General features: G+C 43.2%; 1 protein-coding gene across 2 annotated transcripts in view; it reads right to left on the bottom strand.

Moving 5' to 3' along the window:
* Raver2 (ribonucleoprotein, PTB binding 2) overlaps positions 1 to 12,556 on the bottom strand; it is a 73,754-nt gene that overhangs the window by 31,386 nt on the left and 29,812 nt on the right. For both annotated transcript variants that reach the window (XM_051188235.1, XM_051188236.1), the window contains exons 3-4: positions 10,329 to 10,798; positions 7,118 to 7,309 (exon numbers count right to left, since the gene is read on the bottom strand). In XM_051188235.1, the coding sequence (XP_051044192.1) occupies positions 7,118 to 7,309; positions 10,329 to 10,798 (662 nt within the window). The remainder of the gene's footprint in view (positions 1 to 7,117; positions 7,310 to 10,328; positions 10,799 to 12,556) is intronic.

Raw genomic sequence — 12,556 nt, 5'->3', positions numbered from 1 at the left:
AGCCTGCTAACACAGGTGGTCCTCCCACTGTTCCATAAAACAGAATGAGAAAGAGCACTCACAAACCTCCCCTACAACGTCAGCATTATCCCGATACCAAGAACAAGGGCGGGAAAAACAAAAATGAGAATTCCAGACTCGTTTCCCTAAAGAACACATGTATTAAAAGCTCTGTAGTCCAAACTCAAGAACACGTTTAAGAATATCATAGCACCAGGACCAAGGTGGCTTCACTCCCGGGATGCAAAGATGGCTCAACATATGCAAATCCACAAATAATACAGCACACATAAAGATGTCCAGGGACAGAAATCGCATCACTATTCAATTGATATAGAAAAGGCCCCTTGTCATGGGTCTACATCCTAGTGATAAGAGTCCTGGAGAAACTAGGGAAACAGGAGGAATGTGGCACAACATAACAGAGGCCATGTGACACACCTGGAGCCCTTGCACTAAATGTGGAAACCTCCAAAAGCATCTCCCTTAAGAAACAAAAGTGATTCAAATATGAAAGGAAGAAGTCAAGATATTCTTGTTCACATGCGCAATCCTATTTTTTAGGAGCCTCCAAATACCAGAGAACTTTATATTTGATGAGTGCTCTTAGCAAAGTAGCAGGATATACAACATATATACATTTACAATTTTAATAGATCAGTAACAAACTTGCTAGGAAATAAATGCTCTTCATAATACCTTTTAAAGCACCCATGAATAAACCTAACCAAAAAGTCAAAACTTTAGGACAACGGAGAAAGAAACTGAAGACACTAGATGATCCAAAGAACTTCCATGTTCACGGAGTGACAGGATTAATCTTGTGAAAATGACCATGATACTAGAAGCAACCTGCAGACTCAGTGCTCTCCCCCATTGAAATCCTGATGGTATCTGTCACAGAATTAGAGGTGGGGGGAAATCACGGTAAAATTCAAAGGGAAGTAGACAAGATGTTGAACACTAAAGTGACCCTAAGCAGAACCACAATGCTGGAGGTGGCCCGATACCTCAGCTCAGTAACCAAAACTCCGCAACACTGGCAGTAAACAGATACACAAAACAAGAGGGCAAGATCCAGAAACCAACCCATGGAGCTGCGGCTACTTAATCTTTAAGAAACCCGTCAAAAACATGCACTGAAAAAAAAAGACAGCCCACTCAACCAGTGGTGCCGGGAAAACTGGATATCCACATGCACAAGAATGATGTCCTTATCTCTAAGCACAAAAAAAAAAAAAAAAAAAAAAAAAAAAAAAAAAAAAACTCAAAAACAGGGAGCTATAACCTGAAACTTGGAAAGTGTTAGGGGAGAGGAAAGTGTTAGGGGAGAAGAGAGAAGACACAATAGAGGCACAGGGAAGAAGTTTCTGGAAAGGAACTAACAGGAAAGAACTCCCAGTATACACAAGTGAGATTGCACTGAGTTCAAAGGCTTCTTCATGACGAAGGCAATAAACAATAGCATGGTGGGACATTCCACAGAACAGGGAGATGTTTTTAACAACCCATTAAACAAGTGGTATCTAGAATCTATAGAGAACTACAAAAACTTTATGCACACATGCATAAAACACACACACGCACCCCAAACACTCAAACTATCCAAGCAGTAAATGGGCAAAAGGATTTGACTAGACAGTTATCAAAGGAAAAAGTAAAAACAGCCAATGGCTTTGAACTGCTCAGTATCTTTGGCCATCACATGTAAATTAAAGTTGATTTGAGACTTCTGTCATTGCTAGTGAGGCTGTATGAGAAGGAAACCCTTCTTTATTCGCAGCTGGGGGGCGGGGTGAACTGGGGAAGCCACCCAGGACATCAAAACCCTAAAAAACGTAGAAGTAGCATATGCCCAGCCCTACCACTCTGGGTGTATGCCTGAAGGGCCCCATGTCAACATACCACAGACATAGTTCAAAGCCATGTTGGCTCTTCTAGTCACAATAGCTAAGTTATGACATAAACCTTGATACCCAACAGACAGATGGGTACAGAGAATGTGGTACATACACATAATGCAACTTCACTAAGTTATAAAGAAGAATGAAATTATGACATTTTTTTCAGGAAAACAGACCTCAAGCTGACTTTGTTACGCAAAATAAGCCAGATTCAGACAAATAGCCCATATTTCTCTCATTCAGAATTAAGACTGAAATATGTATGTATACTTAAAATGTGTATTTGGCATGAAAGTAAAATGGGGACTATGAGAGAGAGGAAGTTCTAAAGAGTGGGGAAAGAAACGAGAGGACAAAGTAATATATGGACACAGAGAAAGAGAGAGACACAGACACACAGAGACAGAGACACACACGCAGTCACACATAGACATACACAGAGACACACAGAGTCACAGACACAGAGTGTCACACATACACAGTCACACACAGAGTCTCACACACACACACAGACACACACACACACAGACACACACACACACACACACAGGCACACCCCTCAGAAGGTAACTATTTGGGGAAGGAAGAAAAACCAATATAAAGGTAGAGGCTCATGGGGGCAAATAAGAACATATGAAAATGTCACAATTAAATAGATTCTTTGTGTACAAACCATAAAAAGCAAACAAATACAGGGCTGGAGACATGGCTCAGTGGTTAAGAGCTCTAGCTGCCCTTCCAGAGGATCAGGGTTTGATTCCCACCCTAATGGCATATTTGAGAGCCAAACCTTCCTATGTATAAAGTAAAATAATCTTTTAAAAAAATCATAAAAATCAAAACATTCACACCTCAAGATTTATGACATATGAATACAGTATTTGTCAGAAGGAAACCTGTAAATATATTTCCCTTTATTATTTATTCATTATTTTTCTTAAGAAGTCTTATTACATAGCTCTGGCCTGTCTGGAATTCACTATGTAGCCAAGGGTGGCCTAGCACTCAAGGCAATTCTCCTGCTTCAGCCTCCCCAAATACTGGGCCTCCTACACTATCATACAAGCCTATACATATACTTACCATAAAATAAGAAAAAAAAAAACAAAAAAAAAAAACCAAAAACAAAACTAGGGGCTTGGGATGTAACTCAGTGGCAGAGTACCTATCATATATAAGACCCTGAGTTCAATTCCCAGCACAAAATACAAACAAGCAAACAAAAACAAAACATTCGGAAAATAAGAGTTAGGCATTGACAGCAATAAAGATAGCAAAAAAAAAAAAAAAAAGAAAAAAATTAACTTACCACCTCCCCTATCAACAAAAACAGAGGGAAGAAGTAAATGCTAAGCAGAAATAAGGAAATTATAAAGATAAAGGCAGAAGTAAGCAAAAGAAAATTTAGACGCAGTGAGAAAAGCAAAAGTTGGTATTTTAGAAAGACAAACTAGAACACTTTCCTAAGGCTGATGAAGACAAAACATACTGCAATCACACAGAATGAAGAGGAAAGTGTACGGCGTCTTACATCGCTAAGAGCCTATAAATCTGTACAAATCAGATGCTGAGAAACTAGATGGAAGGTGTGACAAGTCAAATGTAGCAGAGAAAGAGGAGGAATAAACCAAATGCCCATAGATGGAGCTCAGAGGCAATCAATGGCTCCCTCTGATGGATGGCCCACCTGGCCTCACAGAGACACTCAGCTTCCCAGAGAGCAGACGGACTTACATCACACAAATTGATCTTGAAATAGAGAAAGAGAGAAGGTGCTAAAACCATCCAGTGACAGTGAGGTCAGTGTTGTCTCAGTTCCAAAATTAAGTAGGGATTGTTTAAAAAAAAAAAGAAAAGAAAAAATGAAGTGCCCACCACTTCTGAGAACATCTCTAAAAGCGTGTCAAATAAAAATATTATTAAATCAAATAGTGACTCTGGGAAAGGCTGTGACCAACTAGGGTTATAGAAAAAATGAGAAATGAGACAGGAGGAGGACCAGGGGAGGAGGAACTGATGTGGGCAAAAAGGAGAAAAAGGACAAAAAAAAGAAAAACACTGCCTGTCTTCTTCCATAAGGGGCATCTAGATGAGACAACATACATACATGGACGGATGGATGGATGGATGGATGGATGGATGGAAGAAAGGAAAGCGGTGTGTGTGTGTGTGTGTGTGTGTGTGTGTGTGTGTGTGTGTACACTATGTGGGGGACCCATGATGGGGGGATATGAACAGATGTGGACGATGATCAAAACACAATGACACACATAAGAAAATGTCATAATGAAACCAATTATTTTTCCTACACTAAAGAATTTTAATTAGAAGGATGGCTTCCATAAACAAATCCATCAGTGATTTCCCATCTGTGTGTTAGTTTTTCTGTCGGCTCCATACAATCTGGAGTCCTCTGAGAAAAAGCAGCTCAAGTAAGAAGACACCTCCACCTTATAGGCTTGTAGGCAATCTGCAGGCGCTTTCTTGATTAGTGGTTTATGTGGGAGGGCCCAGCCCTCTGGGCAGGTGGCCCTGTGTGTATAAGGGAACAGGATGAGCAAGCCATGGAGGGCATAGTGAGCAGCACCCCTCATGGCTTCTGCCTCAGCTCCTGCCTTGTCCCCCACCCCCCACTTCCCTCACTGACAGACTGTAAGCAGTAAGCCAAGAAACCTTCCCTCCCCAAGTCTGCTTTTGGTCATGGTATTCATCATGAAAGCAAAATAAGACACGGTATCAGTTAACTCAGCACAAGTCACACCTTATCTCAATTGTTACAGAAACGCTTTAAAAAATTTAGCGCCTCCTTGCTTTTTTTGTTTTGTTTTGTTTTAATTCAAATTTTAGAACACAGGGTACCACAGGGCTTGCTGGCCAAGCAGCCCAGCTTCACTGGGAGACCCTGTCTCCAAAAATAAGGTGGAGAATGGCTGAGGATCGAGGAAGACAGATGCTGTCAATCTAACCTCCACACACATGCTCACATATGAACACCTATATACACAGAGAAATCCCTTCATGACAGCAGCTTACTTGAAGATGGGCTCTATCCTGCACTAGGGCTGAGGGGAAACGGAAGATTAGTAATTGGTGACAATGGGCCCTGGTAAAGAGACAGTCGTTGTGAAGGAAGATATCCAAGAAAAAGACAAGATATTTGTTAAACAAGTACAACCAGGCAGAAAGCAGGGGACCAAGAGCCCTCAGCTGGAAACTGTCAGAAGCCCAACATGGCCAAGAAGAGGCATAGCCTTTCTTGTGAACAGGGGAGGGGTAGTCTTTACATCTCTGACCATGTACATCTTGGGCATTAAGTGTGTGCTTGTTCATGCTACAGTGAGAAGGAAGCAAGCGGTGATGGGAAGGGTGGATGGCTGGACCTAACAGCTACCTGGTCTTCATAGGAACCACGGTCATCTGACCGAAAGAGTGACCGAAAGAGGTTGCTTTTTCCCTGTTTGTGTTTTTTTGGGACAGGGTTTCTCAGTAGCTCTGGCTGTCCTGGAACTCGCTCTATAGAGCGGGATGGCCTTGAACTCAGAGATCTGCCTCCGGAGTGCTGGGATTAAAGGCATGCGCCACCACAAGTACAGGTCTTAGAAAATTGGAGGAAGCGGGAAACAACAGGTGTGGGACAAGTTGAAGACTCATGGGAGTCAGCAAAGCTATATGCCACTCATCTGCAGGGTCACCGAGCCACCCAGCTGTCCATTTCATATCCATGATGACACAGTGTCCTGGCTTCAGGAATCAGTGACTGGATCCGTTCAGAATTGTAAACTCAGCAATTCCAACTGAGCAAAGACACTGGTTAAGCAGAGGGAAGGAAACGGATAGTGAACAAACTCTGGAAACAGAGAGAAAGGACCAGAGGTAAAGTCAAAGGGTAGCAGCTGCCTCCCACGCCCACCTTCTTTCTAGACTCTGCTTTTCTCTCCCTGCTCATCTCTAACCTACATGAGACTGGCTTTCCTGTGGCTTGGCTGTCACCAACCACCCCCTCATTTATTTACCTATGAACTCTCTGGCTCTAAATTCAACCTAAGTCCTCTGTCCTTGCCATACGCTAGCATCAACCTGCCACTTGGCCATACCTCTCTACACAGGCGGTTCAACCTGAACACTTATCCTCTCTAAAAAGTTAACCCAGCTCAGACTCCGGCTCAGCCTACAGTAACTGCTCAGCCTGCCTCCTCGGGGTCACCAGATTTAATGAAGAACACAGATGTTCAGTGCAACTTGGAGTTCAGATAATGATTTTAATAGGAGCATGTCTCATGAAAAATCTGTTTTTATTTGGCAATCCTACCCTCCACCCCCATCAACATGTCAGTACCTCACCCGTTCCTTAATGTCACACTCAAATGCCATCTGCATCGTGATGCTTGTCCCCGATTCTTTCCAAAGAGTATCCCTTCCTTCACTAAACCATCAAAATATGCGCTGAGCTGAGGTGAGAACTGTGGAGGCCTAGCCCCTATCTAAGGGACCCTTAGGCTAGAGAAAAATCACAGGAAAGAGGTTGACAGTTCAGTGCCAAGTGAGCAGAAAAGAGACTGACTTCTTCCTTAGCTTGGACTGTGGTCGCCACACACTGTAGGGACCAATATTATGACAATTTCTGGGGGAAAAGCATAGCACTCAAAACTTAGAGTAACTCAAATACTTGCTGAGTGAATGAAATTCCCCCCAAAATTACTCTAGATAGTGGTTTGGAAGGTAAAGCTCCTGCAGGGTGAAGGCTGAAGTTTGGGTCCCTTGAACACATGTAAAAGCTGGGCAGATGTGATGGGCGCCTGTAATCCCAGAACTCGAGAAGCAGACAGGGAGCCTCAGGACAAGCTGGCTAGCTAGGCTAGCTGGAATGGGTATGCTCTAGATTCAGTGAGAGCCTCTGACTGAGAGAGAATCTTTACATCAGCCTTGGACTTACACATATACACAGACATACACACTAAATACACACACACACACACACACACACACACACACACCTAAAGACAAATACAATTTCATAAGTTCTACTTCTACCTTAACTTCTGGCTTAGTTTTATAGACACCATTTGGCCAGCTTTAAAAAAAAAATACACTTATTTTAAAAACATAAATGTCTTCAGTGTAATGGAAACAACAGCCCAGGGAATGACCACTAGCAGTAGACAGACTGGGAAGGTCAAGAGGGTATTTGATTGTGTAAGCAGCGAGCCACTCACCACGCGCTGAGCCGCTATGAGCGCTGCTAGAGTGCTTCGCCCTGGTGCTCCTGGGGCACAGAAGGACAGTTGGACTTGGCTCCCCTTGACGGTAATGCCATCTGCCACTTGCTGAACCTCTTCGGCATGCTCCGCAGTGCTATACTCGACCACCGCAAAGCTGCCACCGTGACCTCCTTCATCCTGTGCAAGCTGATACCACACAGCACATTAAAAAGAGATTCTGAGATTGATTTATGAACATTTGTTTGCAGTGATCATGTCCAAATCCAACAGCCAGTCCTTCAGCCTGTACTGGTGACAATATTAAATTTCTTCCTCAACTTGCTTAGACACAGTCGTTCCCCAAAAGACAGGAATTTCAACCCAATGATTTCATTTTCTAACTTAAAAGTCACCAGTCTCCTACTTATTAGGATACATATATGTGTGTGTGTGTATACAGGATTAGTAATTACTAGGAAAATATAATTATATTAAAACTTTCTTTAAACCAAGTTATCAGATTCATGGATAATGAAACACTGATTATTCGACTACATATCAATGAAAAATAGTGTTACCAAAAGAAGACAGGTGGGAGGAGCCTGCTAAGCAAATCTCAGGGATCTGGTCAAGGATGCCCAGAGAAATCTCATTTAGGAAAGGCATGCCTAGCTCGATGCACACAGCCGTCACCCGCGAGGGTGGGTGGGCAAACGAGCTAGGGCACATGGGTTTCTTTCGATTGCCCACTTGCAGGTGTGAACAGGGTGACACTACGGTCCTGGTGCTTTATAATCTTCCACAGAGAGTGGAGGGAAGAAGGAATACACCATTACAGAGTTCCATGACTCAGACACATCCAAAGGATCTTAATAAATATGCTTACACTCCAAGGTGACAGATGTGACAAAAATCAAGCTTGCGTCTTTGAGAAGTTACAAACACACAACCCTATGGGTTTTATACCTCCTGCTAATATTATAAACGAACACCTTTGAGTCCTTCATAGTATTTTTTTTTCTTATTTTAAAAGCTTAACTTTTACTTTCTTATTATACCCAGGGCAATTTTCCATTTTTCCTTCTTCAAGATCTTTGTTCCTTTAAACTGTCCTAAGATATGTTTTCCTATATAAAGCTTTTTCCAAGTGTGGAGGGCAAAGGAAAAATACCCACCTCTTCCAAATATTCCTCTAAGAACTCAATTTCTCCTCTAATTCAAAACAGACCTTCAGATCAGAGCTGTTAAAAGCCAGTAGTCCCTTTGGTTTCTTGACAGCAAGTGTCTCTAGTCCCTTCTGGGCTCACTTACCATGGACGAGAGCCTGAACTTGACAGACCCTTGGATAAGGAGCTCTGCAGAGGTTGCCTAAATATATTTCTGAAGCTTTAAATCTACTGCTGCTCTTGTTTCAGTGGGATGGCTTTTTGTAGTTTTGTTGTTTTGCCTTGTTTTGAGAAAGGGTTTCTCTGTGAAGCCCTGGCTGTCCTAGAACTCACTCTATCTAGACCAAGCTGTCCTCAAACTCCGATCTGCCTGCTCTGCTTCCCAAGCACTGGGATTAAAGGTGTGTGCCTTTAATGTTCAGCATTCACTTTTATCTAAAGCATATCACCTGAAGGCTTCCAGGCGAATCTCTTTAAAACCACAGCAGCAGTGTTAGAGTAGGGTACCCAGTTCAACACCAGAACTATTTAAAGAGGTTTCTGTTGTTCTGTAGCATTTTAGCAGAAGCCAAGGGTCACTCAACAGAACAGTAGCACACGGATTCTACCACTACACAGCTAGACAAGGTGATCTGTAAGGCTCCTGCAGACTCGGGGTCAGAGTTCAGATCTGCTGTGTGATGTGTGGCTTATCCCCGACATGTGCACCAAAGGGCTCTGATAAGCTACAGAGAATTAGGGACAGGCACAGGATGACAGCACAATATAACTCAGTATTCAACAATAGCAGCACATTGTTAAGCCAATCCACTCCAATTACTGAGCAAAGATTGGGTCAAAAGTTTGTCACAGAATAGTCTAATTTTACACAAGTCTTAGATGGTTTCTGTATTACTTTGCTGGGACAGGAGGAGCAACGATGTAAGAAAAAGCAAGATGGTGCCATTCGTCTAACATGTGCATACTGATATACTGTTGCATAATCTCCTCACATGCAGAATCTGAAAGGGCTCATAGAAAGGAGAGAGCAGACTGGCAGCCACCAGTGGAGAATGGAGCCACCAGGAGAGAAGCTGATTACAAAGCATGAAATCTGAGTTAGCTGGTAAGACCTACGTTCAGGAGATCCCTTATAAAATGTGCGCCATCACAATTAACAATACAGCATATGCCTGAAGAACTCTGAGAGTGGATACTGAGCATTCTCATCACAGGGCATGGTGACTCTATGGGGGCATGCACGATCAGCCGGCTGGCTTTAGGCTCCCCACCATGCGTGCACACTAACAGCACCAAGCTAGACATAACAAGCACCTACAACTTTGTCCATTTAAACACAGACACACGCACAGTCCAACTCCCAACATTTTCATTATACTATACAAATTTGGCAAACGTTGGATAAAAAAAAAAGAAGAAAGGGAAGGAGGAGAGGAAGAATTAAGACAGGAAATGTGGAAGTGAAGGAGAGGGCAAAAAGGAGGAAATGGAGGGAACAGAAAGAATTGATTGGCTGCGCTGGGGGAGGAGTCACACAGTGCCGGGTTCCGTGCAGTTATTAGGATGCATTTACTATACGGGGCTTGGAAATGCTTCCCAGTACGGCCAGGCTCTTCTCTACACGCCTCCCCACCATGGCCCCATCCAGACACAAATAGGTGCTTGCCTTACCCTTTATCCTCCACTGTGCCACTCTTGGTGAGGATTTGCAAGTATTTGTTCTCTTGTCACTCATCTACAGAAGTGAGAAGCACTAAGATACAGTGTTCTACTCTCCACATTTCTGACACAGCCCAGCACTGGCCCAGAGAAAGTGCTGAACATGAATTGGAGCACACGGGCTAATGGGTAAACGGCTGGACAACTTGGGTGGAACGAGAAGGAGGGTGAGTAAGCAATGGGTTTGCTGTGACACGATGACCAAAGCAACAGAGTTTGGCTTGTCAGCAGAGGGAAGGACAAAGTCTCCTTAGAGTCCTCGCCACAGACTAGATCAGAATCCGTTAGAGAGGCATACAGCTGCTTTCAACTATCTCAAATGAGCCCTTAGCAATACATACCTGGCAAAACACTGGTTTATGGATACCAGAGAAAAGTTGCAAGAGCTCTTCTGAATCCCTGTAGTCACTGGGCAGTTTATCTATACAAAGGCACTTAGAATGGATGAGCTCCGAGGCCAATAGATTAACATCCATCCACTGTGCAAAGAGTGCGGACGCTCCCATCTGCCTGCCCAATAGCTCCAGTCTAGCCTTGGCAGCGAAGTCCTTTTTCATGTACTCCACAAACCCATAGCCTTTGGAGTGGCCAGTAACTTCACTGTAGACCAAAAAGCACCTCTCGATGTTCCCATACGCACGGACGAGTTCTTCAAACTCTTCCAACGTGAAAGAGATGGGCAGGTTGGTGATGCACAACAGAGCGTCTGTGGGCTGCAGCTGCACTATTAACTCTCTGCCTCGGAAAGAAAACTGATGGAACCTCTCAATTGCACTCTGCGCTTGCTCCCCATTCAGTAAGGTAACAAAAGCTGCAAGATAATAAAGGGAAATGAAAAGTTCTTAGGTCAGTGTTGCCTTTTTCCTGCCATCACCCATGGTAAGTAATACATCCTATGCCTAAGGCTCAGTCTATACAAAAAACCTATAGTTTTCTGAAGCAAAATTATCACCAAAATATACTCCTATTAGATGAAATGTCATTTTTTAAGAGAGTCTCACTATCTACCACTTGTTGGTCCTGAACTCACTATATAGACCAAGGTGATTTTAAACTCAAGAGATTCAGCTGCCTCTGCCCCTGTCTCCCCAGTGAACAAATCTAACCTCAATGCACTCTTGATTTTTGTTGTTTAGGAACCACTTTGGGGGGGGGGGGGCGGACACATGTATATGTGCAGATGTATAGGTAGGCCTGTGAATGCACATGAACCCAGAAGAGGGCGCCAGTGTCCTTCTCTGCCTTAGCCCTTCAGGTGGAGCCTATTCCCTCAACCTAGAGATCTTGTTTTTCTCAGCAGCCAGCAGTACCCACCCTCCCCACCCCCTCTTCCTGGTCAGACCATGGTTAAGAAGCACGTTGTGAGCCCATCCTGGCTAGTGATGCAGGTTTTGACACTCAAACTCAGGCCCTCATGATTGCTTGGAAAATGTCCTTAAACACTAAGCCATTCTCCCCAGACTTTTCAATTCTAATTTACTATGTTTAAAAAAAGTCACTGTCTTTTTTAATGTTGAGCCTCAATTAAATGAATCTCATGGCCATCTGCTCAAATAAAAAATTGAGTAATTCTACCAAGAATTCCACCGTAAGATCCACCATATTCTGAGGGATTTTATTTGGGGTATTTTCTAACCCTCAACAACAATGTAAAGTTTCATGATACCTTTATTAAAAAACATCAATGGAAAATGAGGTTACAGGATCTCTTCCCCAGAAAGATCTCAAAGACTCTCATAGGAAGGACCAGAGGAACTGAAAGTGCAGTAAAACATGCCAAAATGCCTGAAGGAACGCAGTTTTCCCCACACCACTCTCATAGTATTGAAATCACTAAGACAGTGACATGGCTCTGCGATGCCAAGCCTGAGGAATGAGCTCATCCACAGGACCCAAATGGCAGAGGAGAACGGCCACAGTTGTCCTCTGTCTGACCAAACGGGCATTTGTGCACTCACACACACACACACACACACACACACACACACACACAATAATCCCTGTCACTTTTAAAGAGACGATAGATAGCATCAGATTGGTTAGCTTCAAAGAACCCATGCGGAGTAGCAGGCTTTTTCTTTTGTGCCACAGACTTACCAGTTTTGAGTGCCCAGCCTTAGCTCTTTTCTGGCTGGCTCTTTTAAATTAACCTGTTTCTCCTTATTGAGTTTTTACCTCGGGGCTTTTTACTTTTCTTCTGTGGATCTTACTTCTATTGCTTCTCACGTCCGGCTGGCAGCTGCCTGGCTTTTTGCCCCAAGGCATGTCCCCCTTTTTCTCCCTTGTTCTCTCCTCCTCCTCTTGTTCTCCACAAGCCTAGCTTTCTCCTTCTACTTATTAACTCTGGCCAGCTAATGGCCATTCAGCTCTTAATTAGATCAATCAGGAGCCTTAGGCAGGCAAGGTAAAACAAATACAACAACACATCTTTGCATAATTAAACACATCCTAACATTGTTAAATAAATGCAGCATAAACAAATGTAACACACCTTTTCACAGCTAAAGTAATATTCCACGATATTCAAATTATATTGATAAAATCAAATGAAAAGATACACGATTCTGAT

The sequence above is a fragment of the Phodopus roborovskii genome, unplaced genomic scaffold (assembly GCF_943737965.1).
Source record: "Phodopus roborovskii unplaced genomic scaffold, PHOROB, whole genome shotgun sequence".
Taxonomy (NCBI): domain Eukaryota; kingdom Metazoa; phylum Chordata; class Mammalia; order Rodentia; family Cricetidae; genus Phodopus; species Phodopus roborovskii.
The sequence above is the reverse complement of the archived record's forward strand: the minus strand, read 5'-3'. Positions and strand labels throughout refer to the sequence as shown.